The 27,912-nt window shown below is 41.1% G+C and overlaps 1 protein-coding gene across 1 annotated transcript in view; it reads left to right on the top strand.

Annotated features, from left to right (window-relative positions):
- The window catches only part of LOC124545292 (probable ATP-dependent RNA helicase pitchoune), a 53,264-nt gene that overhangs the window by 15,630 nt on the left and 9,722 nt on the right, over positions 1–27,912 (top strand). Inside the window, exons 5-8 of the mRNA XM_047124189.1 lie at positions 5,467–5,616; positions 5,716–5,880; positions 6,019–6,159; positions 20,729–20,889. Of these exons, the coding sequence (XP_046980145.1) occupies positions 5,467–5,616; positions 5,716–5,880; positions 6,019–6,159; positions 20,729–20,889 (617 nt within the window). The remainder of the gene's footprint in view (positions 1–5,466; positions 5,617–5,715; positions 5,881–6,018; positions 6,160–20,728; positions 20,890–27,912) is intronic.

Genomic DNA, 27,912 nt, shown 5'->3' on the forward strand with positions numbered 1-27,912 from the left:
TAACTAATTTGAGTTTCTTTTCGTGTAGTTCAATAATTGTCACCCTGTATGAAGAGCATATGTAATTAATGGAAGGAATTGCCATTTAATATAAAGAAAAATTATTTTATCAGAGTTGAGCAAACTCATTTAGAAGGGTTGTGATAACAGTGGTAGCCTGAATAATTTGGCTTATCTTTGTTGTTTTCTCTTTGTATAGAGGTACAGAAGAGTTAGACAAGATAGAGACAAAATACAATGCAAGACAATATTGATGATTATACCTTCCTTAATTTTGCTGATTGCTTTGTCCTTTTATTTTGGAATTATTTTTTTCCCCATGTGCTATGACTACCCTCTAGCCTGTATTGTCAGAGTTGTGGTGGTGCTGTAAGCTAACTCTCATCTGCCCATAATGTCATGACCCATCAGTTGTAACACACTGCAACTAGAGTTTTCATGGAACTGTTAAACTGGTTAGTAGTGTCTGCTACTTTTGGCATAAAATAATTATGACTATCAAAATATGAGGATCTGTACTTCAGCTGGATAGATAAAAAACTTGAGTAGATTTTTTATTTATCTAGTTAAATTGTCAAAAATTGATTGTTTTCATTGTTATAGAATCTGTACTTCCCTTCGTTGCTGTCGTAAAGAATGATATTTTGGGTTAACTCCTTATACACAGTCAAATATTGAATTGTGCAAGAGAAAAGTAATTTTGGGTTTCATACATGTTATTTCATTCTATTTAAAAAGCTTTAAATACAACAACAACATAATAGTTGCATTTATTCTCTGAGGATATAAAATCATTCATACAGTAGTGATGTTCACAATTACAATACAAGAGGGAATAGTCTATTACTGAATCAAATTTTGGCCCATAAATGAATAAAGGGTTAGGCCATGAACTTCTGTAATAATATATTCATCAAAATATAATGGCGTATCGTTCAATAATATAAAATTCTTTGATTGAAATTATTAGCCGAATATCTGGCATGTAGTTACACAGAATGTTGTTGTAAGTGTGTTTATCAACTGTACTTTCTGTACTACTACATTTACCATGACTTTTGTCTAAAAAAATTGTAAATAGCAAAGTAACCATCCTTACTTTTGTTTTCACTGTAGTTTCCTTACAGCTTACTATGTCCAAACCCTAATCCCACAAAAAATAAGTTTTCGGCCAAAGCCACCTTCAGAAACACACACACACACACACACACACACACACACACACACACACACACACACACACACACACACACACACTCAGTCACGCAAGTAAGCAAGCACACCTCCAACTGAGCTGCTGAAGATGGCGATCACGCGTGCATTAGGTGTGCTCATTATAATCTCCCTGTAACTGAGCATTCTGACAACTGTTGCATAGATTCTTTTATCTTTTGTTACAGCTGGATGTTATTTCCTCTTGTTCTATCTGTAAGTGTGACGATGAACACAATCTTGTTGGTAAGTTCATTATTCGCTGTTCTGTTCTCCTCTTTTTACCATATGTCCATAACTTAGGTGAACCACCCCTTTCCTGTTCTGCACAGTATTTTTCCTTATAAACTTTCACAACAGTAGTTTTATAAATCTTCGAAACATCTGCAATTGTTTTGACTACTTTTGTTGGAGGCAGTAGATTCACAAAATTCTCTCTCTTCTTCTAACCACACAAAACATGAACAGATTGCTACATTTTCTGGCTAGCTACCACGTTTTTCTGCACACTTCCATTGCAAGCTTAGTTAAACAAACAGAACAAAAGGCATGACCAAGCACGCTCTGTGTTTAGTTGTTGCTATAGTAGCATCCCTGTAAACAATTAGACTTCAATCACTTTGTTATTCTGATCCAGCTACTGGGCAACTCAGATGTTAAATCGAAAATAAAATCAATGTCAGTTTTCAGCTGTGACACTTCCAATGCAAACTGGCAAACATTTTCAAATTAAGTTACAGTGATCAGCCAGAACATTATGAACACCTACCTAATAGCCAGTATGTCCACCTTTGGCATGGATAACAGCGGCAACACATTGTGGCATGGAAGCAATGAGCCCTTGGTAGGTCGCTTGGGAGTTGGCACCACATTTGCACATGTAGGTCACCTAATTCCCATAAATTCTAGGGAGAGGGACGATGAGCTCTGATGCCACATTCAATCTCATCCAGATGTGTTTGATCAGGTGCAGATGTGGTGAGTCAGGGGGTGGGGGCAGCACATCAATTGGAAATCACCACTGTGTTCCTCGAACCACTCCATCACACTCTTGGTTTTATGACATGGCAAATTATCTTGTTGAAAAATTCCATTGCCGTTGGGAAATCCGTTGGACCCTCAGAGGCTCACATGAATGTTCCCCAGAGCATAAAGGAGCATCCACCAGCTAGTCTCTGTCCTGCAGTACACGTGTCAAGAAGCTGTTTCCCTGGAACATGACAGATTTGTGTCCTCCAATTGGCATGGTGAGGAAGGTATTGGGATTACAAGACCATGCAATGCTCTGCCACTGCCCCAGCATTCAGTGCTGATGGTCATGTCCTCATTTCAGTTGTTGTTGCCGTTGTTGCCGTTGTTGCGGTGTTGACATTGGCACATGCATGGGTCATCAGCTGCAGAGGCCCATCATCAGGAGTGCAGTGCACTTTGTGTTCAGACACGCTTGTGCTCTGCCCAGCACTAAAGTGTGATGTTAGTTGTGTCAGCTTGCCACCTATCCTGTTTAGCCAGTCCTGCCCAACCTATGTTGTGTCTGATATCTGTAATGAGGGGGTGGCTGCCCAACCCCACAATGTCTGGATGTGGTTTTACTCAACACAGCACTTCTCGAATACCTGAAAAGTTGTGCAGTTTCCAAAATGGTCTTGTTGAGTCTCCAGGCCATCACATTCTGCCCTCGGTCGAACTCAGACAGATTGTGCGCATTCCCCACTCTACATAATTTCCAGCATGCTCACTGATACCATGCACCTGCCTGACTAGCAGTCATTCCTCACCAGGTGACATTGCTATTGTGTGAACGGGTTTGTATCGATAGTAGGTTGGTGGTCTTAATGCTCTGGCTGATCAGCATACATTCAAAATGTTCTACATTCAATGGATGGATGAGTGTGGTGAGAGAGAGAGAGAGAGAGAGAGAGGTGGGCTTGAAACATGGCTTATGGAATAGTAAGGTCATCAAAATAGTTACTTGCAGAACAGTAGTTTGCTGCACACATTCTCGCACAACAGTCTTCTCCCACCTGTGTTCAAGCATGGAACTGATAGTATAACATTACAATCTATTCCAACTAAAGCTGTAGTTTTCTTCTTTCATACAACAACAGATGTAAAAAGGAAGAAGGAAGATCAGATTTTAATGTCCCATCAACAACGTAGTCATTAGATAGCGAACACGGGCTTTGATTGATTATAAAAGGATGTGGAAAGGAATCACCTGTGCCCTTTCAAAGGAGCCATCCTGGAACTTGCTATAAGTGATTTAGGGAAATCGCAGAAACACAAATCAGGAAGTCCACATAGGTATCTGGACCATTGTTCGAATGCGAATCTGGTGTGCTAACCACTGCATTACCTCATTCGATCACCCTATTTTACACACAGCTAACATGTTCACATTGAACAAATTTGTAAATTCAGTGTTATGACAGGGACTGTAGCAATGTTGTTCACAGTTATGCTCGGTCATGTCACATTTATCTAAACTTTCATGTTTATTGCACTTCTAAGGCAGAAGGAGTTCTCTGATCACATCAGAAACAGATAATGCAATATTTTCGGATGTGGTCTGCACACATGCACGTGTGTGTGATTTATGATTCAAGAAGAAACATGGAGGTCGTAAAGTATAAAGGTGATGGCAACAGAGTTGGAATACCTGACAGTGGCAGAGTATTGGGTTACAAGATCCAGTGTGTGTGTGTGTGTGTGTGTGTGTGTGTGTGTGTGTGTGTGTGTGTGTGTGAGAGAGAGAGAGAGAGAGAGAGAGAGAGAGAGAGTGAGAGTGAGGGAGAGGGAGGGGGGGGGGGGTTGTGATTTATTTATTTATTTATTTTTTTGAGGTTAGGGGTTGGAAATAGTAAACTGTAAGGAAACTACAGTGAAAACAAAAGTAGGGACGGTTACTTTGCTATTTACAATTTTTAGTCCAAATTCATGGTAAACGTAGTAGTATGGAAAGTGCAGTTGATAAACACACTTACTACAACATTCTGTGTAACTACATGCCAGATATTTGGCTATTAATTTCAATCAAAGAATTTTATATTATTGAAGGATACATCATTGTATTTCATTGTGCCTGTCTGCAACTCACCATGTTATCTTTACAGTGAGTAGCAATTTGTTGTTTTCCTGATATTGTAGTTGTTTTTGATGAAACAGCTTTACAAGTAAAGCCCTGATCACCTTGTCGAGACATACGTTGTAGGGCTTCAATTGCAGTGCACGTTGTTAATGTTTTTAGTTCTTGAACTCGCATAAAGGATTCAGATTCATTTGAGCTCACCTTTCGTATTGAATATGCCAACCAAACATAAATCATGATTATTATAAAAGACAATGCAAGTCCTGTTACTTTTGTTGAGACATAAAAATAATAGGAAAACAGCATAATTTTGTACAAAGAATTGCATTTGTTAAGTGAGAAGGATTTGTGTCCTGTAAAGCAAACTCACTGCGCATTAACACAGAGCCCGAGAAAATCGTCAGTACGGACCCGCACAGCTGTTGCTGCTAGAGTCATATTATACGCGCACACACTGGTGAATCGACAAAATTTTGCCCTTCCTTGCTCAGCTGTTTTTCGCTGTCAATCACTTTGTTATTCAGATCCAGGTATAACATATGTATCCATGATGCAGTTACCAAACAGCGGAAAATCCAGGATAGACTAATGATAGTGTTATGGAAAGGATAGATTGCTAAAGCAACCTGTGCGATCTCTCCCTGCAACATATCCTATGTTCTCATAACCAACCTGGCCTCGACCATCACTAGTCCCTGTCCTTCGCTTACTTATGCCCTTCCTTGCTCCCACTCCAGCACTAAAAAAAAACACTATTTCATCAACATGTCCACTAGTCCTTTTTCCCATCCTCTACTTATCTCTCCTTTTCTGCTTCCCCCTCTGAAACCCCTTACATCCTACCCTGTCGCCGCCACGACACTGCATGCTCCCACAAGCAGCACTGCACCTTTTCCTGCCACGATCCTGCTATCTCTCCCTCTCCTTGCCCCAGTCTCGTCTATACCCTCACCACACACAGATTGCTTTCCCATCAGTCACAGCTTCTATGCACAGTTCGACCTCAGCAACCATTGACAATCATTGTGTGCTAGTGTGTGTGTGTGTGTGTGTGTGTGTGCGCGCGCGCGCGCAACTCTCTGTGCTGTCTACATGATGCGGTTATGTTACACTAAGGTTTTAGAGTGTATGAACATCTCAGTTTTGTTTTATTTGAATCATTCTAGGTACAGGTTGCATAATCATATCTCCAACAAGGGAACTGTCCATGCAGACATTTGGTGTCTTAAAGGAACTTATGAAGTACCACCACCATACCTATGGTTTGTTAATGGGTGGTGCCAACAGGCAGACTGAAGCCCAAAAACTTGCAAAAGGTGAAGTACTTACTATGCATGTAAATTTGTGTTTTTTGTTTTTGAGGCTATATTGTGTCTGTGGAATTTATTTTTGGAAACTATTACTTGCCCTTTTAGGTATCAACATCATTGTGGCAACACCTGGGAGACTATTGGACCATCTTCAAAATACTGCAGATTTCTTGTATAAAAATCTACAGTGCCTCGTAATAGATGAGGCTGATAGAATATTGGACATTGGATTTGAGGAAGAAATGAAGCAGATTATTAATCTATTGCCAAGTAAGCAAATCCTTTGTTTTCATAATCTGTAGAGTTTGTATGCAATAATTGACAATCTGTATGTTAAAATACTTATATTTGTGTGACTAGTAGTTACTGTTCGGAGATCAAAGAAAATGTCTTTACTTTTTTCAACAGAGCGCAGACAGACTATGCTTTTCAGTGCTACAACAACTGCAAAGACAGAAGCACTCACAAAATTAGCCTTAAAGAAAGAACCAGTCTATGTTGGAGTAGATGACGAGAAAGATAAGGCCACAGTGGAAGGCTTAGATCAAGGTTAGTATTTTGTAATATTTTGCAGATTATTGTCAGTTATTATGTGTGTGTTACAAGTACTTTAACCCAGATAGTCCTGAAATAAAATTTTAAAAATTTTTGGTTTATATTCTAATACTTTATTAGCATTTGTTGTTACAAACACACAAAAAAAAGATTTTACAACAGCTACATTGTAGTCTAGTCACAATAGGTTTTCCTTCTGGAAGGATGGCAGGATAATATGACTACATTTTCAACAATATTACATCAACTACAATTTTTTAGTATGGAAAGGCAGAAAAAAAGAAACATGGTGACCCAAATCACACTTGAGGCACTTACTGGTGGTCTTCTTCTTGCACATTCTACAGTGCAGTTGTAATATTTATTTATTTATTTATTTATTTTGCCATGTACTGGTTAATCACCAACATAATGTTCTTTCCCATCACAGCGTGATTCAATTTCATTTACTCTGGAATGTCGTTCTCTGCTTTGGACAATACTCTTATTTCCATTAAGTATTGCAGTGGCAATACGGCACCTAAATGTGAGATGATCAATTGGCCCCTCATTACACCTGTACAGATTCCAAGCATTTTGTTCAGCAACATTGATTAGACGTGCTATTATAGGAAAATACCACTTTTTTCTTCTTGTGTATGTTCAGTATAAGGATCTATTCCACCCATATGATTATTATATGCTTGGAACAGTCTAGGTTGAGGCATTGACACTTTCTGTTTATTGTCCCTGGAGAATTGCCGTACCTGTCTCAGTGGCAGAGCCTGGTCATAATTGGTAGCCAAAGTAACGGCGTTGTTATCATTCCACATGACAATTGATATTCCTGAAACAAAAGAAAGTTAATTAACATGTTGACTTATTTCAGAGTATAACATTTAAAGTATATGTTCAGACTTTTACCGGAATTTTTATCTGAACATGACTCGTATGTTCCTCTGTTCTCCTCCTCGAATTTTTCTGGTGGAAACGAAATGCAGATTTTAGGTATTCTGTTATGGTGGATTGTCCCAGTAGCTTCAATGCCTCTTTTCTTGAGATCTTGCAGAATCTGAACGCTGGTAAACAGGCTGCCAAAGAAAAATCAGTATGGAATATTGTGCAGCAGCTGACCAGCATATGTACACATAACTCCATACCCCAGACCCTTGCCCTTATAGGTTTATCTGCAAGTTCCAGCTCTCTGATAAGGTTCCAGCCATATTAGATATCCATCGCTGGTACCTCCACACCAGAACTTATATCCATATCAAATTGATTTTCCTGAAATATATACCATTATGTAAACACTTGAAATTATTTGGACATAATGTAATTTTTTAAAATGAATTATACACCTTTGATGAACTGTTTACATCCATGTTGTCCAAAATATGGCACCATCGACTCATCAGCTGAATGGGGTGCTCATGTGGTGCAAGAGCTACAAATCTCTCATTGAGCATGGATAACTATCTTCTGATTTTTGCAAATCTATCATTTGGATCCAGTTCATCATTGTTGCAAACGTGAAGATTGTTCATAATAAAATTGAATCAGTCTCTTGATATGGCATTAGAGACAAATTCATTATGGCTGTCAGTTTCTCCTTGCCATTACATTTTCTTCCTCTGAGCCACAAACCCACTAAGGAGAAAAACAGCTATAAAAACCCACACTTCATTTTCAGTGCAGTCTCCAAATCTATTTCTTTTCGCTGCGTACTTATTGGCATATGTAACCATCAGGCTAATAACCTCTTCATCAAATAATTTTTAATAGTATTCTAGAGGACTCGTACTGTTTTTATTAAGTACAGTGTTCATTAGAGGCCATTCTACAGTTGATTCAGGAATGCTGTCTTTTGTTCAGTTAAAACTTTCTTCTTTCCTAGACTTGCATTTTGAAACAGAATCGCATTTCTATTTTTTTTGAGGAAGGAGGAATAGCTGACTGAGATATCTGATGCTTATTACCAGTATCATTTCTGTTGTTGCTACTCACTGAAGGTGTACAAGGTATTTGTTCTTTCTGAAAAGAATTTGTTTCCATTGGTGAATCTAGAGTCAAAGTGGGTCAGTAATCAAAACATTTGCATTTATCTGACTTGCAGGTAAGTTATCTCTACAAGAGTTATCCCCAGAACCTGAATCTTCTTCAGTAATGTCACCTGTGGCATTCAGAGGAGGAGTTAGGGCCACATCTACACCATTATTTGTTAAGAATATAATAGAGGGAAACATTCCACGTGGGAAAAATATATCTAAAAGCAAAGATGATGTGACTTACCAAACGAAAGTGCTGGCAGGTCGATAGACACACAAACATGCACACAAAATTCAAGCTTTCGGAACCAACGGTTGCTTCGTCAGGAAAGTGGGAAGGAGAGGGAAAGACAAGAGGATGTGGGTTTTAAGGGAGAGGGTAAGGAGTCATTCCGATCCCGGGAGCGGAAAGACTTACCTTAGGGGGAAAAAAGGACAGGTATACACTCTCTCTCTCTCTCTCTCTCTCTCTCTCTCTCTCTCTCTCTCTCTCTCTCACACACACACACACACACACACACACACACACACACACACACACACACACACACACACACACAGACACAAGCAGACATTTGTAAAGGCAAAGAGTTAGATGTCAGTTGAGGCAGAAGTACAGAGGCAAAGATGTTGTTGAAAGACAGGTGAGGTATGAGCGGCGGCAAATTGAAATTAGAAATTAGCGGAGATTGAGGCCTGGTGGATAGCGAGAAGAGAGGATATGCTGAAGGGCAAGTTCCCTTCTCCGGAGCTCTGACAGGTTGGTGTTAGTGGGAAGTATCCAGATAACCCGGATGGTATAACACTGTGCCAAGATGTGCTGGCCGTGCACAAAGGCATGTTTAGCCACAGGGTGATCCTCATTACCAACAAACACTGTCTGCCTGTGTCCATTCATGCGAATGGACAGTTTGTTGCTGGTCATTCCCACATAGAAAGCTTCACAGTGTAGGCAGGTCAGTTGGTAAATCACATGGGTGCTTTCACACGTGGCTCTGCCTTTGATCGTGTACACCTTCCGGGTTACAGGACTGGAGTAGGTGGTGGTGGGAGGGTGCATGGGACAGGTTTTACACCGGGGGCGGTTACAAGGGTAGGAGCCAGATGGTAGGGAAGGTGGTTTGGGGATTTCATAGGGATGAACTAAGAGGTTACGAAGGTTAGGTGGACGGTGGAAAGACACTCTTGGTGGAGTGGGGAGGATTTCATGAAGGATGGATCTCATTTCAGGGCAGGATTTGAGGAAGTCGTATCCCTGCTGGAGAGCCACATTCAGAGTCTGATCCAGTCCCGGAAAGTATCCTGTCACAAGTGGGGCACTTTTGGGGTTCTTCTGTGGGAGGTTCTGGGTTTGAGGAGATGAGGAAGTGGCTCTGGTTATTTGCTTCTGTACCAGGTCGGGAGGGTAGTTGCGGGATGCGAAAGCTGTACATGTACAGTGGCAGGTAGACAGGACTTCTGATCAGGTGAGTACAGATTTAAAAAAGCAAAATTAAATAGTATCAGTGCAGAAATAGATCTAATAATGGGTAAGAAAAGAGGAATGTGGGTAAGCTATTACGAGCAGTGCAGTGAACACATTATTTTGAGAAGGATGTACACCCACCATAGTAGTACAAGTTTACATGCCAGCTGGCTTCATGGATGGTGAAGATATTGAAACCATTTATGTTGAGATAAGAAGAAATTATTCAGATAACTAAGAAAGATGAAGATTTAATCTTGATAGGCGACTCAAATTCAGTGGTAAGGAAAGAAATAGAAAGAAAAACTGTAGGAGAACTTGGACTGGGGGAAAGAAATGAGAGGAAGCTACCTACTAGAATTTTACACAGAAAGAAATTTAATCATTGCTATCATGAAAGAATGTTGTACGTATGGAAGAAACTCAGACACTGGAAGAGATTATTAGGTTGGTGCATACGTTTGTAGTGTTTTTCTGTAAGTTTAGTAAATGCAACAGATACACACAACAGATTTGAGTAATCAATAATATATTCTCTTTCTCTATTTGCAACAGTCTGTCAAAGTTGAGGTACCTTTTCAATTCCACGACTGTAGAGATCATGTGGTTTTGAGGTGAAGAATTCGCCGTGCTGTGTTGGGAGCGCATTTTCATCCGGAAGGGAAGTCCCTTGAAGATTGTTTGATAGTGTGTGGTAAAGGTGAAAATCTGAAAGTGCAAGGACAGGTGAATAAGGTGGATGTGGAATGACTTCCCAACTCATGTATGGTGTTTTTTTCTGTGTAACAAAATGCAAATGGGTGTTATTGTGGAGTAGCATCACTTTATGCAGCTTTCCTGGTTTTTGTTCTAGAATTGTGAATGCAAGATGTCTTAGTTATTGACAGTAAATGTCATCAGTGATGGTTATACACCTCAGAGAAGCAATTCATAGTACACCATCATTGCTGGTCCATCAGATGCATAACATTATCTTCTGTATATGTTGCTGCTTTGTTTGGTCTCAGTCATTCCCATATTTTCATTATGTTGACTTAAAGACACCATTTCTCATCCCCATTAACGATATGACATAGGAATGGTCGGTGCTGTTTATGAGCCAGCTGATAATTAGCAAGCAGAGCTGCACATGTGACCATCCTTTGGGTTTTGTGATTTGAAGCATGTGGTACCCTTACACCCGATTTTTGAAACTTCCCCATTGCATGCAGAAGTCACACGATCGTGGAATGACTGCAGTTCATCACATTTGCCAGTTCTTGAGTCCACTGAAGTGGATCATCAGGGATCATTGGGTAAAAACAGTCTTCATCAGATCCCAAAGGTCTTCCAGAATGTGGAGTCTCAATGTCAAAACAATCGTTAAAAATAAGAAAACTGTTTTCTTGCCATTCTCTGACCAGTGATATTATCCGCATACACAGTGCACATGTTTCTGGTTGCCTCTGCTGCCATCACCCATCTGTTGAACTCAAGAAGATTGATATATCGGAAATATTCAGATTTCTCCACTTCATACTCCAATTTCCACTGCCCACAGTGCCACTCAGTATCTCCAAATGATAAAATGACTATATATAAACTCAAATAACAACAGTTACGTACAAATAAAAAATGACGGCTGATAAATAAGCCCATAGCAACTGGAATACCAACTTGCAAAACAGAAGTGCTACAAATTTGTGCATCAACCTAATATAATGGTAAGATAGAGATTTTGATACCAGATTTTAAACAGCAAAACTTTTCGAGGTGCAGAAGTGGGCTCTGATCACAAATTATTGGTTATGAACTGCAGAAGGAAACTGAAGAAAATGCATAAAGGTTGAAAATTAGAGATGGGACCTGAATAAACTGAAAGAACCAAAGGTTGTTCAAAGTTTGAGGAAGCATTAGACAACATTGGACTGAAAGTAGGGAAATGGATAGCTTTGACAGATGAAACAGTGAAGGCAGCAGAGACTGAAGAGGCAAGTAGACAAGACCCAGTAGAAATTCTTGGATAACATATGAAGCATTAAGTTAATTTGACAAAATGGGAAAATACAAAATATGCAGCAAATTAAATGGGCAACATATGTTTAAGGTAATGGTGAGATAGGTTAAATGATTAAACAGGTATTATGGTTAGAGGATAAAAGCAAGACAGTAAAGTCATGCATGAGGATAAAGATAGATGTTGCCTGTAAGCAAATGAGAGAGACTTTATGAGAAAAGAGAAGTAGCTGTATGAATGTTAAGCACCCATGACAGCACAAAACATAGAAGGGAAGGCTGAAAGGTGGAAGGACTATATAGAAAGTGTACACCAGGGAAATTAACTTGATGACAATGTAATATAAAGGGAAGAGGAAGTAAATGGAGATAAGATGGCTGATGTGACAGTGAGGAGTAAATTATTCCATCAGTCTTGTAAATTATTCCATCAGTCTTCAAGATATGAGACAGGCAAAATACTCTTAGGATAAGGAAAAAAGTGATGATTCCAGTTCCAAAGAGTGACAGTGCTGGCAGGTATGAATATTATTGAATTATCAGTTTAATAAATCATGGTTGCAAAATACTGACTTGGATTATTTTCAACTTTTACAGGAACTAGACTGCAGTTAAAGGACAAGAAAGGGAAGCAGGTAACTGAGAAAAGAATTAGACAGTTTAGTAGCTTCTTCATGAACAAAGGAAATATTTGTAAAGGGATTTATGGTTCATGGAGAAGAAGAAAAACATTCAGGTTTACTGATGACTTTGAAATTCTGTCAGATGGCAAAGGACTTAAAACAGTAGTTGAACAGAAAGGGTAGTGCCTAAAAAGAGATTATTAAATGAACATTAGTACAACAAAGGACAAAATGTTGTGTTATTTCACTGATGGTGAAGTAATTGTGTTAGAAAATGAAGACACTGAAAGTAGTAAATGAGTTTTGCTGTTTTTACAGCAAAGTAATTACAAAGCAGAGAGAGTACACAGAGCAGACTGGCAATAAAAAGAAAATCAATTTTGAAAAAGAGATATTTCAGTGTTTTCTGACGGGATTTGTATGGAGTAGCCAAAAGCTCTCTGGACAAAAAATTATTCACTTCACTGAGCACATACAGATGAATCAGCCTTTATAGGTGGGATGGAGACCTTAGAGCATTGCCTTTATGTGAGCATAAGGTAGAAGCAGTCGGTGAGACATTTACGTTTCAAGCTGATATTGTACAAGTGGCATTCCATAAGTAATACATTTTTTTATGATATAAGGTTAAGTTTTTTTCAGGATTCCAATATGCCATATTATTCCTCACACTTTTTGCTTCAAAACCTTCCCTTTTAGCACAGTATCTGTTCAAGGTGACGGTCCTACGCCACCTTACTAGAAGTGCATGTAAGCTTGCATACTACCTTTCTACCATTAGATGTTGAAACCAATGTCTTGCTGCATTAATAATCTCCACATTGTCCACGTACTGCTTCCCATGGAGTGCATCTTTCATTGGGCCAAACAGATGTAGTAAGTCTTTATGGTTGAGGAAACCAGTGGGCACAGACCTGGGAATACCCCAACTGCTGGAAGAGTGTGTCAGCACTTCAAGCAGAATAGTCCAGTTGTGCAATGAGGTGTTTGATTGTGATCAACGTCTGCACATCCCAACATTGTAGTAGTCCTGTCTGTGTACAGCCAGCCAGCCCACTGCCCACTGGAGATTGGACAGGTTTGCGTGACCAAGGCTCGAATAAAATCAGTTGGTTCAGAGGGATGTAGGATGCAGTAGTTATGGCAGAAATGAAGAGACTTCCACTGGATCGACTAACTGTGGTATTCAGTGTGAAGACTGGTGTGCTGCAACTCTCCAAACAACAACAACAACAACAACAACACCACACACACACACACACACACACACACACACACACACACACTCGCGCGCGCACGCACACACACACACACACACACACACACACACACACACACACACAAAACTTTGCCACTATATTAAATGCATCTTTATTTTTCTTTATGTTTTTGTGAGAACTACATTTAATCTCCGTTCCTGCAACCTATATCTTGCTTATTCCTCCTTTTTTAACTGTCATGCGACACTGTAGCCCATTTAATGAAATATCTTCCCTACATCTTTCTTTACGATGTCCCCCTATAATTTCAATAATACGCAGTTGTAGCTATTGTTGTAATTTATAATCTAAATATAGTTCCTAGATGACTGAATATCACCAACATAGAAATATTTAAATAGTTGCATTCTATAACGATGATTCCAGTCCTGCATCGCTATTAAATTATCTTGTATCTTCACAATCTGCACAGTTCTTTATCCCATTGTACATTCTTTCAGTCTCTACATTAAGCTCTGGGTTATATGCATACAGTGAATGCTTTGTCTCTTTCTTGGATATGAGAATATGTTCATTTTGCTGTTCATAGTGGTTTAATTGCATTCCTGTTTTCTTATTCATTATTAGATCTACTCCTGCATTACCCCTATTTGATATTGTGTTTATTACCTTGTACTCAGCTAAACCGCTCATATCAAATCTGCATTGAATCTAACTTCAGTATATCAGTTTCTCTTTTTAAATCATCTAACGTATCCACCGGATTAAGTGATCCCATGCTGCAGTCTCAAGAAACCCAAATTTGTTTATCTTCATGATATATTTGTGAATAGTCCCCATGTGGAGGTCTGAATGGGGGAAATATTTTATCCAAGAGGATGCTGTCATCATCAAACCATACAATAGAGCTGCATGTCCTTGAGAAATATAACAGTAATAGTTTCCCCTTTGCTTTCAGTCATTTGCTGTACCAACACGACAGTGCCATGGTTGATGTTACAAGGTCGGTTCTCCCATTCAGACTGTTGCCCCAGCTGTTACTGAAAATACTACTCTTCCTCTAGGAGCCATATGGTGGTGTCAAGTGGGACGCATAGCGGTAGGGGTTGGGTGGCTAGTGGCTCAGAGGGAGGCAGTCAGTTTACCAGCTAGGAATGCGAGAGTGGGTGTTTCAGGTGGATGTGCTAGGCACATGATGAACAGTTGTACATGAGTTGAGAGGGAAGGGGGGCAACAAGAGGGAGGAAGTGGAAAATATTGGGTAGGGGCTGTGGGGACAGTGGGCTACCAGATGTAGAGGTAGAGGCCAGGAAGATTACGGCAGTGAAGGATGCGTTGCAAGGGTAGCTGTGCAGTGTTTGCAACGGAGTTGGTATAAGACATGGCTGCTTTCATGGGTTGCCTGGCCTCTGATTGGTTAGGATAAGCACGTGACCAGAAGTGCTCGATGAGTGGATTTGGCAGGCCTGGCACCTTAGTCTTACATAGGGATATGAGCCCTGTGGGGATGGGTTGGGAGTGTGAGTGGCATAGATATGGAATAGGATGTTGTATGGGTTGGGTGGGAAACTGAACACCACATTAGGAAGGGTGGGAAGCAGTTTTGGTAAGATGTACCGCATTTCAGGGCATGATGGGAGATTATCAAAACTCTGAAAAAGGATGTGGCAACCTCTGTCTAGTTCCGGTTCATTGACGATATCTTCATGATCTGGACTGAGGGCCAAGATACCCTATCCTGATACCTTGTCGACCTTAGTATCCTCTCTCATATTCACTTCACCTGGTTGTCCTAAACACAATGGTGCTGCCTTCCTGGATGTTCACCTCCACCTCTTGATGGCTCCATCCACAGTTTTGTCCACATTAAACCCAGTAATCACCAACAGTATCTGCATTTCAATAGCTGCCATCCCCTCCACACTAAAACATCCCTCCCATACAGTCTGTGGATGATATATCTTCAGTGATGAGATCTCCCTTGCCCAGTATACTAGAGGTCTCATGAAGGCCTTCACAAACAGACACTCTGCCCCTAACCTTGTGCACAAAAAGATTTCCTGTGCTATATCCTAGTACACCTCCAATCCTCCCACCACCCTCAACAATAAGCGAGAAAGGAGTGCTGTCCCTAGTCATCCAGTGTCACCCTGGACTGGACCAACTGAACTATGTCCTTTGCCAGGGCCTTTTCTTTCATCATGCCCTGAAATGAGGAACATATCACTCAAGACCCTTCCTACCCCTCTTAAAGTGGTGTTCCATTGCCCACTCAACCTACACAACTTCCTCATCCATCCCTATGCCACTACCACTTCCCAGCCACTTGCCACAGGGATCATATCCCAGTGGAAGACCAAGGTGCAAGACCTGCCCCATTCTCTTGTCCTGTCACTGGGTTATCCTGTCTCATCCCATCAGAGCCCAGGCTACTGGTAAAAGGAGCCATGTCAGATACCAGCTCTGCTGCAAACACTGCACAGCTTTTTATGTCAATCTGAATACCAACCAGCTGTCCACCAGGATGAATGGTCAAACAGTTGCCACAGACAATATGGGCCATCTGGATTCTTTCCTCCGCCATCAGTTACACTGAACTATGCAGATGGGAGTTACCCTTCACAACACATTCTTCTCTGCCGTAATTGTCCTGGCCTCAATCTCTGGTAACCCACTGTCCCCACACCCTCCTCCAAACAGTTTTTCCTACCACCTTCCTTCGTCTTGTCACCTCTCAAATCATGTCTCTATTGGCTCTGTCAACTGTGTATCACATACCAGGGTTATACAGCTAGAGATGGGCAAACTCATTCATCCTTGGGAATTAGTTCACTGGTGCTCACTCTTTTTTTGGGAACCATTCATTTTTACTCATTCACTGTTCATTTGTGCATGGTATATGGTGCTTATGAAAAACTGAAAATTAGTAGCATAGGTGACTGAAGGATGGAAGGTGCCAAGAGGGGGCACTTGCCTCCCCCCTGGAGTACAGAGTATTTATTCAGTACAGGATTCTCACAGACTTGTAGAAGTAATTTCCGCGATTCTGCATAATCTATCGTTTAGCCAACTGTAGCGTTATGTGGCTGATAGCAGTGAAATAATATAAGGTAGCATACGAAAAACCAGCCCCGAGTGCAGACAGCTTGCCAGTTAACGCGTGATTTGTTGACCACTATGAGAAGAATAGCGAATCATGTAATAATTAGGCAGTAAAGAAATAGCAAATAAGCTAATGCAAGTAACTTCAAAACAATAGATAATGATTGATGTGCGACAGTGAGTAGTCTAGTACTAGGGTCGATTTTTTTGTTTGCCACCCTGTGCCCCTGAATTAATGTTGTAGAAGTTATTATATTCTCTTTATGAAATATGAGACCAGACACTCGATTATGGAGTGCAGGCTTCATTCGTTTTTTAAGCCTGTCTGCTTTCCATAACAATGAACATGCTGTTTTACATTGGGTCAAAAAAAGACTGAAAATGGCCACTCGTGTATGCCATACCGAATTCCTTTGCATGTGTAATAACAAAAAAGGTTGCCTTTTTGTAAGTATGTCTTGTGCTGTTTACCGAAATAATGAAGTAAGCTGATATGCCCTATTGTTACCTGAAAAGATGTATGTGTTACATACAATGAATGTTTATGTGATTTATGTAAATATAAAATACATTTTAATTACCAGTCGTGGATGCTGAGTAAAATACAAAAAGAACCAGAAGTTCAGAGTTCAAGAAAGGTTTGAAACAGATCTAGAACGGGCGTGCGCAGCAAACGAAACGAACAACTACTCTGATACTGAACTAACTAGGAGCAGTTGGCAGTGGAACTGCAAAAAGTAGCCATGTGAAGGAGGACGAGTCTGGCCGAGGGAGACCGAGACAGAGACGGGAATGGGACCAAGGCTGGAATGAGACCGCCTGATGTGCTGCTGTGGGAACAAGACCGACCATTTCCCGTTCCTGGGTACTATAAGTAGAAAGCTGCAACCAAAGTGAATTATGAAAGACCGTTCCTTAGAATTTGTTCCTCACTCCTTCCGTTCATCTTGGTGAACTGTTGTTTGGACCCGTTAGTTCGCGAACGACCCATCTCGACTACACACCTACCACCTTTCCCTCCTGCAGACTGGCTGCCCCCCTCCTAGGTGCTAACCACCAACCCCCAACCCCTTTCCCTGCCTCCTGCCTCTCTCTCCCTCTACCCATCCTACCTGACACAACCGCCACCCCAACATAGTCCACCTGCTGAAATGCAGCACTGGCATTGTTCATCAAGCTGGAGCATGTAGGGACGTAGGTGCATGTGTTTTCTGTGTGTAGTTGTACTGTAGCTAAAATAAATACTCTGAAAGGTAGCAAGTTTTCTTTCTTCTTTTTTTGTGTGCACCTGTGCTTGTTGCCTGTCGAAGAGTCAGTGCTTACGCTTTACAGCGAGTATCCTTTACTTCTATTTACATTATACCAGAACCTTTCTACGAAATCACAGTCCACACATACTTCTCTGATAAGGTTGCACTTATGGTACAGCACAAGCTACCTTATCGTGGTAAGGTCTGTGGTTCATTGCTGGACTTAGATTTGCAAGAAAAAATATAGAAATCAGTATTAGATGTTTGGTAAAATGAATTACCTATCAGCAGTCATAAAGCAGACGGAATGAAAGATCAACAGGAAGATAAGAGTACAAGGCTTGTCCGGAACATAATGTCACTAATTCCATAAAAAATAATTTATTGATCAGAGTGGTATAATGCACAAGAATTATTCAATATAGGACCGTCTTGTGTCATATGTATTTGCTGGTGAGATTTCAGAGTCTTGTAGGCACTCAGGAAGATGTGGGTTGTAATGTCCTTTATAGACCCTTTCAAGTTGTTATTTATTGCAATTTGGTATCTGTTCAAGAGTGTATTGAACCAGGAAAACAGTTAAAAAAACTGTAGGAGTAGGGGTGTGGCTGCATTGCCAAGTTGTTTTTGACCAGATTGAGTGACTGGGTGCATTGTCATGGTGGAGCTTCCAGGAACTGGCTGTTGCTAATCTGATGCTCATGATTACCCCCCCCCCCCCCCCCCAAAAAAAAAAAAAAAAAAAAAAAAAAAAAAAAAAAAAAAAAATTCCTTTTCAGCACTCTCACATAAAAGGCAGCATTGACAGTCTGTCCAGCAGCTACAAACTCATGAAGGACAATATCACTTCTAGCATTAAAAAAGACAATCACATTGCCTTCACTTTATATCTGCTAAGGCATGCCTTCTTGGGGCATGTTGACTGTGAAGTGTGTCACTTAGAGCTCTTGTCTTTTTGACTCCGGGCCATATTTGAAAACCTAACTATTGCCCCATTATGACGTCGTCCAGACAAGCAGCATCACTTTTAACAATTCTAGAAGTTCACAAATGAGCACTCTGTTGGCTTTGCGGTTGTTCCTCAAAATATTTGGAACCAGAGTTTGCACACACTTTAGTTTACAATTGTTACAATTGTTTGGTTACAGTTTCATGGGACAATGGTTTTGGGTACATACAGAGAGTGAGCTATCAGATAAGTGCTGAGTTGGCATGTCTTCACCTTTCAATGCTGAAGGGCTTACAGAGTGAATTTGATTGTTGATGTCAATCCAGCTTTCCAAAAATGCCTTGTGCCACTGGAACATCTGCTGCAATGATAGATATTCATCCCAAATGCCTGCTGAATCACCAGAAATATTTTGTCAACAGACTCCCCAAGTTTCATTATGAACCTGTACAGAAAATTGGAATAGAGATAACATAAACATCATTTCTACCATTTTTATTGCTCATGAAAACCACACATTGTATGTTGTACCATCATACAGCAAGACCTTCAGAGGTTGTGATAGAGATTGCTGTACACACCGGTACCTCTAATACCCAGTAGCACATCCGCTTGCATTGATGCATCTCTATATTCGTTGTGGCATGCTATCCACAAGTTGATCAAGGCACTGTTGGTCCAGATTGTCCCACTCCTCAATGGCGATTCAGCGTAGGTCCCTCAGAGTGGTTGGTGGTCACGTTGTCCATAAACAGTCCTTTTCAATCTATAGCAGGCATTTTTGATAGGGTTTATGTCTGGAGAACATGCTGGCCACTCTAGTCGAGCGATGTCGTTATTCTGAAGGAAGTTATTCACAAGGTGTGCACAATGGGGACACAAATTGTCGTACGTGAAGACGAATGTCTTGCCAATATGCTGCCTATATTGTTGCACAATCGGTCGGAGGATGGCAGTCGCATATCATACAGCCGTTATGGCGCTTTCCACAACTACCATTGGTGTACGTCGGCCCCATGTAATGCCGCCCCAAAACATCAGGGAACCTCCACCTTCCTGCACTAGCTGGACATTGTGTCTAAGGCGTTCAGCCTGACTGGGTTGCCTCCAAACATGTCTCCAACGATTGTCTATGCGACACTCGCCGGTGAAGAGAACGTGATGCCAATCCTGAGTGGTTCATTTGGCATGTTGTTGGGCCCATCTGTACTGTGTTGCATGGTGTCGTAGTTGCAAAGCTGGACCTCACCATGGACGTTGGGAGTGAAGTTGCCCATAATGCAGCCTATTGCGCACAGTTTGAGTCCTAACTTGACATCCTGTGGCTACACAAAAAACATTAGTCAACATGGTGGCGTTGCTGTCTGGGTTCTTCAGAGTCATAATCCTTAGGTAGCGGTCATCCACTGCAGTAGTAGTCCTTGGACAGCCTGAGCGAGGTGTATCGTCGAGAGTTCCTGCCACTCTGTAATCTCCTCCATGCCCGAACAACACCGCTTTGGTTCAGTCAGAGATGCCTCGACACTTCCCTTGTTAAGAGCCCTTCCTGGCACAAAGTAACAATGTGGACGTGATTGAATGTCGTTATTGACCATCTAGGCATGGTTGAACTATAGATAACATGAGCCATGTACCTCCTTCCTGGTGGAGTGACTGTAACTGATCTGCTGTCGGATCCCCTCCAACTAATAGGTATTGCTCGTGGAAGGTTGTTTACATATTTGGGCTGGTTTAGTGACATCTCTGAACAGTCAAAGGGACTGTGTCTGTGATACAATATTCACAGTCAACACCTATCTTCAGGAGTTCTGGGAACCGGGGTGATGCAAAACTTTTTTTAATGTGTGTAGATTGCAAAATAGAAACCACAGTGTATAAACTTTTAATAAATTGTAGTGTAAGTTTAATTAATGTTACCTTTCCTCATTTTTACAGGTTATGTTGTGTGTCCTTCAGAGAAGAGGTTTCTGTTGCTATTTACATTCCTTAAGAAGAACAGAAAGAAGAAAGTTATGGTTTTCTTCAGCTCATGTATGTCGGTGAAATACCATCATGAGTTACTCAACTACATTGACCTACCTGTTATGTGTATACATGTAAGTATATGGCTAAGTGTATTATATTGTATTTGATTTGCAGTGCGTAGATACCCTCTTCGTGGGTGTAATAACTTACTCATCAACACTGATCACTGCACAGCTCACTCTAGGCATTTGCGTGCTGTGTGCTACTACCCCCGGTGCCCCTTTTGTTAGCAGTACATCTATAAAGTAGCTTTTCAAATTGGCTGTTAATTTGCAGCATAGCTCAAAATAACATATAATTCAATTTAATACAACTGGTATTTAAAACAACGTAATGCAGCTCTGAATAATTGAAGACTGTGCCCGTAATCTGTTGCTAACACTTTCTGAACAAGTAATCAAGCTAGTTCCATCCTCACTCCTAATTTGAACATCCTTGTTTTTACTGCCACCTTATGGCGCTTAAAATAAAAACTTTTGCTTTACTGCATAATTTCCAATCATTCTTCCTAATGGAAATTTATGTATGTATGTCTGTCTTTATTTCTAACCAGCATTGTGCAATTTCTATACATGGTGCTGTCTTGGATAAGTGAAGAGGGCACTTCATGTTCTGCAAGGCAGTGTAGAATGAGTGACTTGTGCACTGCAGATGAATGACTTTCTGCAATGTCTGACCTTCTAAATTAGGACTAGAGATACAGTTTGTGCATGAGTAAAATTACTAATGAAATGAAAGGAATCAAAAAGGTGGAAATCTGTTATAATGAGATATTAGCTGCACATCAGTTTCCTGCCACACATTATTAATCTAATTCACAGTAGGAAGTAAAGCATTAGAATTCCCACTTTTTGAGACAGCATTTGGCAAAGCATTTACAAGTGGAAAATAAAGGACAGGAGCACAAATAAATAATGCACAAAACTTTTAAGTGTTTCCTTTGTCAAGCAAAAGGAGAAGGTAGAAAATAAGAAAATGTAAAAAGGCCATGTACTGTATAAAGTGTATGGTACTAGAGGAAGGAAAATGTTCATTAATATTCAGAAGGAGCAGGAAAAGAGTGAAAAGTAACAGTGGACGAATAAGAGACCAGGTACAAAATTAAGAAAATTATAGTGATCTGTTAGCAGATAAAAGGTCCAGGAACAGACATAAAATAAAAATAGTTGCACAATGCAAATGAAAACAGTGCAAAGAAAGGTGGTATAAAAGGAGATGAGCCAAAATGGGATGACAGTGTCGGAAAATAAGCCAAGCTGTTAGTGCGTGGGCTTGCCACAGGTTCTGGAAATCAGCAGCTGCTGGTAAGAGGCAGGGAGGCATGAGAGTTGTTTGTTTGGATCTGATTCCCAGAGATTGTAGAATGCAGTGGCTGGAGACAGTGATCGTGTTTGCACGAGTTGTGCCTGAGTGACTGCTCTTGTTTTCTGACAAAAGCTGTGACTAGCTTTGAGGGTGTGATGGTCTTTCCTACGTGCCTGTCTGCAGTTCAATAGTCATCTTTACGGTGAGTTGCTACTTACCCTCATTATTATTGATTCTGAGAGTATTTGAGCAAGTTACCTGTTGCATGGGTTGATCACTGTGGTCTTATTTCATCAACATGCTGTCTGTGGCTCGTGAATAACTGGCCACATGAGTGGATTTCCATGACAGACCAAAACTGTAGGCCGTTTCTGCAGGTACCCGTAAAGGATTGGGCCTGCCAATGTTTAATTTGTCAGGGAAAAATGCCAAAACTTGTCTAGAAATCAAGGAAATATCAGAGAATTTCACTTGGGGAAATTTGTGGCAGCCCCTGGTGCCGCAATATGTGAACAGGTTGAAATGAAGGCTGTTTAATAGCATGGAAAGGGACAAAGGAGGGATTAAAGTAGCATATGAGTGGCCTAGTATATTGGTCTCTCCATTTCATTGAGTGTTCAGCAACAGGATGTGTGTTGCAGAGTAGGCTGTTGGAGGAACTGTGATCATTTATTCTGACTGAGAGCTGAGTGGAGGTCATGCAGGTACAGAGTGCTACACAGAATTGCGAGTAAGTTAATTCGCTTTATACTCTCTCATGCCACCCTTCCACTGGTTTGCAAGTTTTTGCCAGTTTTGGGGTTCTGGGATTTGAGTTGGTTAGTGGGCATTGAGTATGGCTTTGAACTTGTGTACTTAGTAAATATGATCCACTGCAGTCTGCCTAGAGTGCTGTAAGCCCAGATGTTATATGACTGTTGTGTTCATAGTGTGTGTTGGGAGAAATTTGACAATGGTGTTTGATACTGTGTCAGTCTCACTTTACAGCATGTCTCAAGGAAGATATATCCTTGGAATTGCTGTAGATTGATTAGTTCTAGCCCATGGTGATACAATATTGTTATAGTATGAATGCCATTTCTTGCTTTGCTGAAGTGTCATTTTTAAATAATTTTGAGATTTGAAACCACTTAAAGGATAGCTAATATCTTCAATGTTTCATCAGAGGGGACTGCCTATAGTCTAAGGCAGTTAAAGAAAGAATGTTTGTGATGTAGACTTTATGACAGGTGTGAAACCATAGATACTGCTTTTGTTGTTACACTTGATGTGAACACAAGTGATGTGGTTGACTACCTGACAGGAGGTTGAGTTGAAGGATCAGTTTAGTGTTAATCATAACGAATTTGACAGTTTCATAAAATAAAATGTTCAGCCATTGGGCTCCAAGAAAACCAGTAATAGATGGCCCTCGAAGAGACCCTTTAAGAGGGAGGTATGGGATGCATTAAATTCTTTCTGTATTTCATCCATTTTGTCTTGTAACAGTATTATATGCTTTGAATGGCTGATCAGGAGACAAAGTATGCCCAAAATGGCTAAGGGGGCATACATTATAGCCTGCGTACAACATTTTGTACTTGTTGTACTACACTAACACATCGTTCACACCAGTTTGTTGGTAAAAACTGGCATGGAATTCCTGGTATTTTCTTCTGGCTTTTTCCTGCCAGCAAAAACCACATTGTTTCCTTCAGTTGTCATGACCATTATCATCAGATCATTCCAACACGTGCTTTTGATATGGAGTTGAAAGTTAATGGTTTCATTAAATACATACTACTTCCCTGGTTATATGGCTATCATGTCTGATTTCTCTTATTTCCCTTTGGAAATGGAGTACCCGTTAGCTACCTATTACAAGCAGTGAACAGGGTTTAACATAATGCAGTTCCTCCTGGTAGTTCTGTGTTAGATTCCTTTTCATCATATTATCTGGTATCACCCTATACCAACAGCAGCATATTGTTCCCATAAACAATCACTCCTTAACTCCTTTTAGCTGCAGCACAAAGCTGTAGTGTGGTGTCACAAACTTAGAAATGTCTCCTTTGTGTTAGGCAGAAATGTGTATTGTTATGAAAGTAATTCAGTTGTTGCTGCTTGAGAGTTCTAGTCTGGACTGTCTAGTGTCTCTGCTATTCAGCATTGAATTTAACCATGGATTTTATCAAGCAGTCAGAGTCCTGCCAGTTGTGTATCTCTAGGTAGTCATTTCTTCTATCACACACACACACACACACACACACACACACACACACACCAAGTAACTGGCACCTCTGCTACTAAAGCAAAATTTGAAAGTGAAGTGCATGGAATTCGCCAGTCTGTCAGTAACTAGGTGGTGTAATGGTTAGCATTTCCGCCTAGCAAACAAGAAGACCCAGGTTCGAGTCCCGGCTGCATTACAAATTTTAATTTATTTCTTCTCCTTCGATCATTTTGTATATACACTCCTGGAAATGGAAAAAAGAACACATTGACACCGGTGTGTCAGACCCACCACACTTGCTCCGGACACTGCGAGAGGGCTGTACAAGCAATGATCACACGCACGGCACAGCGGACACACCAGGAACCGCGGTGTTGGCCATCGAATGGTGCTAGCTGCGCAGCATTTGTGCACCGCTGCCGTCAGTGTCAGCCAGTTTGCCGTGGCATGCGGAGCTCCATCGCAGTCTTTAACACTGGTAGGATGCCGCGACAGCGTGGACGTGAACCGTATGTGCAGTTGACGGACTTTGAGCGAGGGCGTATAGTGGGCATAAGGGAGGCCGGGTGGACGTACCACCGAATTGCTCAACACGTGGGGCGTGAGGTCTCCACAGTACATCGATGTTGTCGCCAGTGGTCGGCGGAAGGTGCACGTGCCCGTCGACCTGGGACCGGACCACAGCGACGCACGGATGCACGCCAAGACCGTAGGATCCTACGCAGTGCCGTAGGGGACCGCACCGCCACTTCCCAGCAAATTAGGGACACTGTTGCTCCTGGGGTATCGGCGAGGACCATTCGCAACCGTCTCCATGAAGCTGGGCTACGGTCCCGCACACCGTTAGGCCGTCTTCCGCTCACGCCCCAACATCGTGCAGCCCGCCTCCAGTGGTGTCGCGACAGGCGTGAATGGAGGGACGAATGGAGACGTGTCGTCTTCAGCGATGAGAGTCGCTTCTGCCTTGGTGCCAATGATGGTCGTATGCGTGTTTGGCGCCGTGCAGGTGAGCGCCACAATCAGGACTGCATACAACCGAGGCACACAGGGCCAACACCCGGCATCATGGTGTGGGGAGCGATCTCCTACACTGGCCGTACACCATGGTGATCGTCGAGGGGACACTGAATAGTGCACGGTACATCCAAACCGTCATCGAACCCATCGTTCTACCATTCCTAGACCGGCAAGGGAACTTGCTGTTCCAACAGGACAATGCACGTCCGCATGTATCCCGTGCCACCCAACGTGCTCTAGAAGGTGTAAGTCAACTACCCTGGCCAGCAAGATCTCCGGATCTGTCCCCCATTGAGCATGTTTGGGACTGGATGAAGTGTCGTCTCACGTGGTCTGCACGTCCAGCACGAACGCTGGTCCAACTGAGGCGCCAGGTGGAAATGGCATGGCAAGCCGTTCCACAGGACTACATCCAGCATCTCTACGATCGTCTCCATGGGAGAATAGCAGCCTGCATTGCTGCGAAAGGTGGATATACACTGTACTAGTGCCGACATTGTGCGTGCTCTGTTGCCTGTGTCTATGTGCCTGTGGTTCTGTCAGTGTGATCATGAGATGTATCTGACCCCAGGAATGTGTCAATAAAGTTTCCCCTTCCTGGGACAATGAATTCACGGTGTTCTTATTTCAATTTCCAGGAGTATAAATTAGAGACTTAAACATCTTGGGGAAACATTTTATTATAAGTTCTACTACATAGTTACACGTGTAGCAACATTATTTGTATCACTTCAGATATTTTTTAAGACTGTTTTTGCTTCTCCTGTAACGTTTGTCAAAATGGTGTTACGAGGTTTTCATTGCTACCATCGAGATATAACATACGTCACTTTTTTTTAAGAACACATTGTTTTTTCTTTTTTTTTAATCAAGAAGAGCTGTTTATTTTGCTGTACCAGTGAGATAAGTTGTTGCATTAAGAGTAGTAGTTCCTGGTGATATCGAGTCCTTGCAAAGCAGCTGCAAGACTAGGTGTAATGTTGTTGTCCTCGTTTTTGTTTTCTTCTTCTTCTTCTTCTTCTTCTTCTTCTCCTTCAAGATGGTTGTCACCACTAGTTAGTATTCACTGTTTGTTCACTAGAATTTCACTTACATTAATCTCAGATGTGAAAGTACAAATGTCATCATCACAAGAAACAAACTTCTGGAAACTCACATTGCTAGGAAAATCTGTGACTCCACTCAATTCTTCTTGTGGAACAATTTCATCTTAGTCAGCAACTGATATACCACAACTAGCCTTTACAAAACAATTCACCACAGTTTGTTGTGGTAACTGAAGAAAACGTCACAATCTAAGGTTGCTAAAAAGCATTTTATTTGATGACTGGTTCTTTGGATCTTATGCTTTAAAAGATTGCAAAGTATTGTCCATCACTTTTGCAAGTCGCTTCGCATTGTACATATACCTATCCCATCATCATAATCATGGCAGTGTTTGAAGTGTGTGTGAAATGACCTGCAACACTGATAGACAGTATGTTGTAATATTTTAAAGCATAAGATCCAGTGATGAATCTGGTCATCCAGTAAAATGATTTTTTAGCAATCTTGGCTTGTGAAGTTTCCTTCAGTTATCATATATTGCAGATCACCCTTGTACTGACAGTGTTAGGAATAGAAAGTCTGTTGTGTTACACAAAGCCAGCAGCAACAAATGTGTATGAAGCCTGTAAAATGTTGAGCCTCTATTTGTACAGTTTGGTGGAAGGAGCACAACATGTACATTCCTTGAGATGTACAGAGCATCAGTTAATCATAAGAACTGTTTTTGTATCTACTGCACCCATCTTGGCATATAAATGCCGGAGAAATCTTCTAAAGATTTCCAGTGTTATCCAGGCATTGCTTTTGTACTTGTAAGTACATGGTAGCATTCTTGTATTTTTAAAACACCTGGGAGTTTTAAATTTCCCTGTTATCATTGAAGGCAACTTCTCACTTCCATCAATATTTACATACAATAGCGCAGTCATTCTTTTTTTACCTTTTGTTACCTCCATGGCATTCTTCTCCCGTGACAGAATGAGTTCTCATAGGAAGTAAAAAGAGGTGTTTCATCTGTGTTAAAAATGTCTCTTGGCTCAAATTCTGTATTAGTCCTAGTAATGTAAGGTACTTCCAATTTTTACATGCTCAGCCTCACTCTCTCCACTTACACTGTGAAATGAGAGATTATGATATTTTTTTGAGAAATTATCTAAGCAGCTGTTTGATGCACTGAAATTTTTAACACACATACACGGGGCGATTTTGTCATATGTTTCCACTTATGGGAATGCTGCCACTTCTCATTCCTTGAAACCATTTTAAAAGAATTAGTTTTCGCGTCACTGAATGTTGACATGTGAATGTTCTTTCTTTACATCCAGAGAAACCACTAGCTTTGGCATTTAGCAATGCTTCCTTGTTTTTGAGAATGCCATACAATGACGGCTGTGCCAATTCGTACTTCTTCGTCATGTCAGAATGTTTTATGTTGTAAATGTCTTCGACATTGTGAATAATCATCAGCTTTTGCTGAATTGTAAGCTTTCTACATTTGGAAAACATAACCCCA

Source organism: Schistocerca americana, chromosome 1, assembly GCF_021461395.2.
Source record: "Schistocerca americana isolate TAMUIC-IGC-003095 chromosome 1, iqSchAmer2.1, whole genome shotgun sequence".
NCBI classification, from domain to species: Eukaryota; Metazoa; Arthropoda; class Insecta; order Orthoptera; family Acrididae; genus Schistocerca; species Schistocerca americana.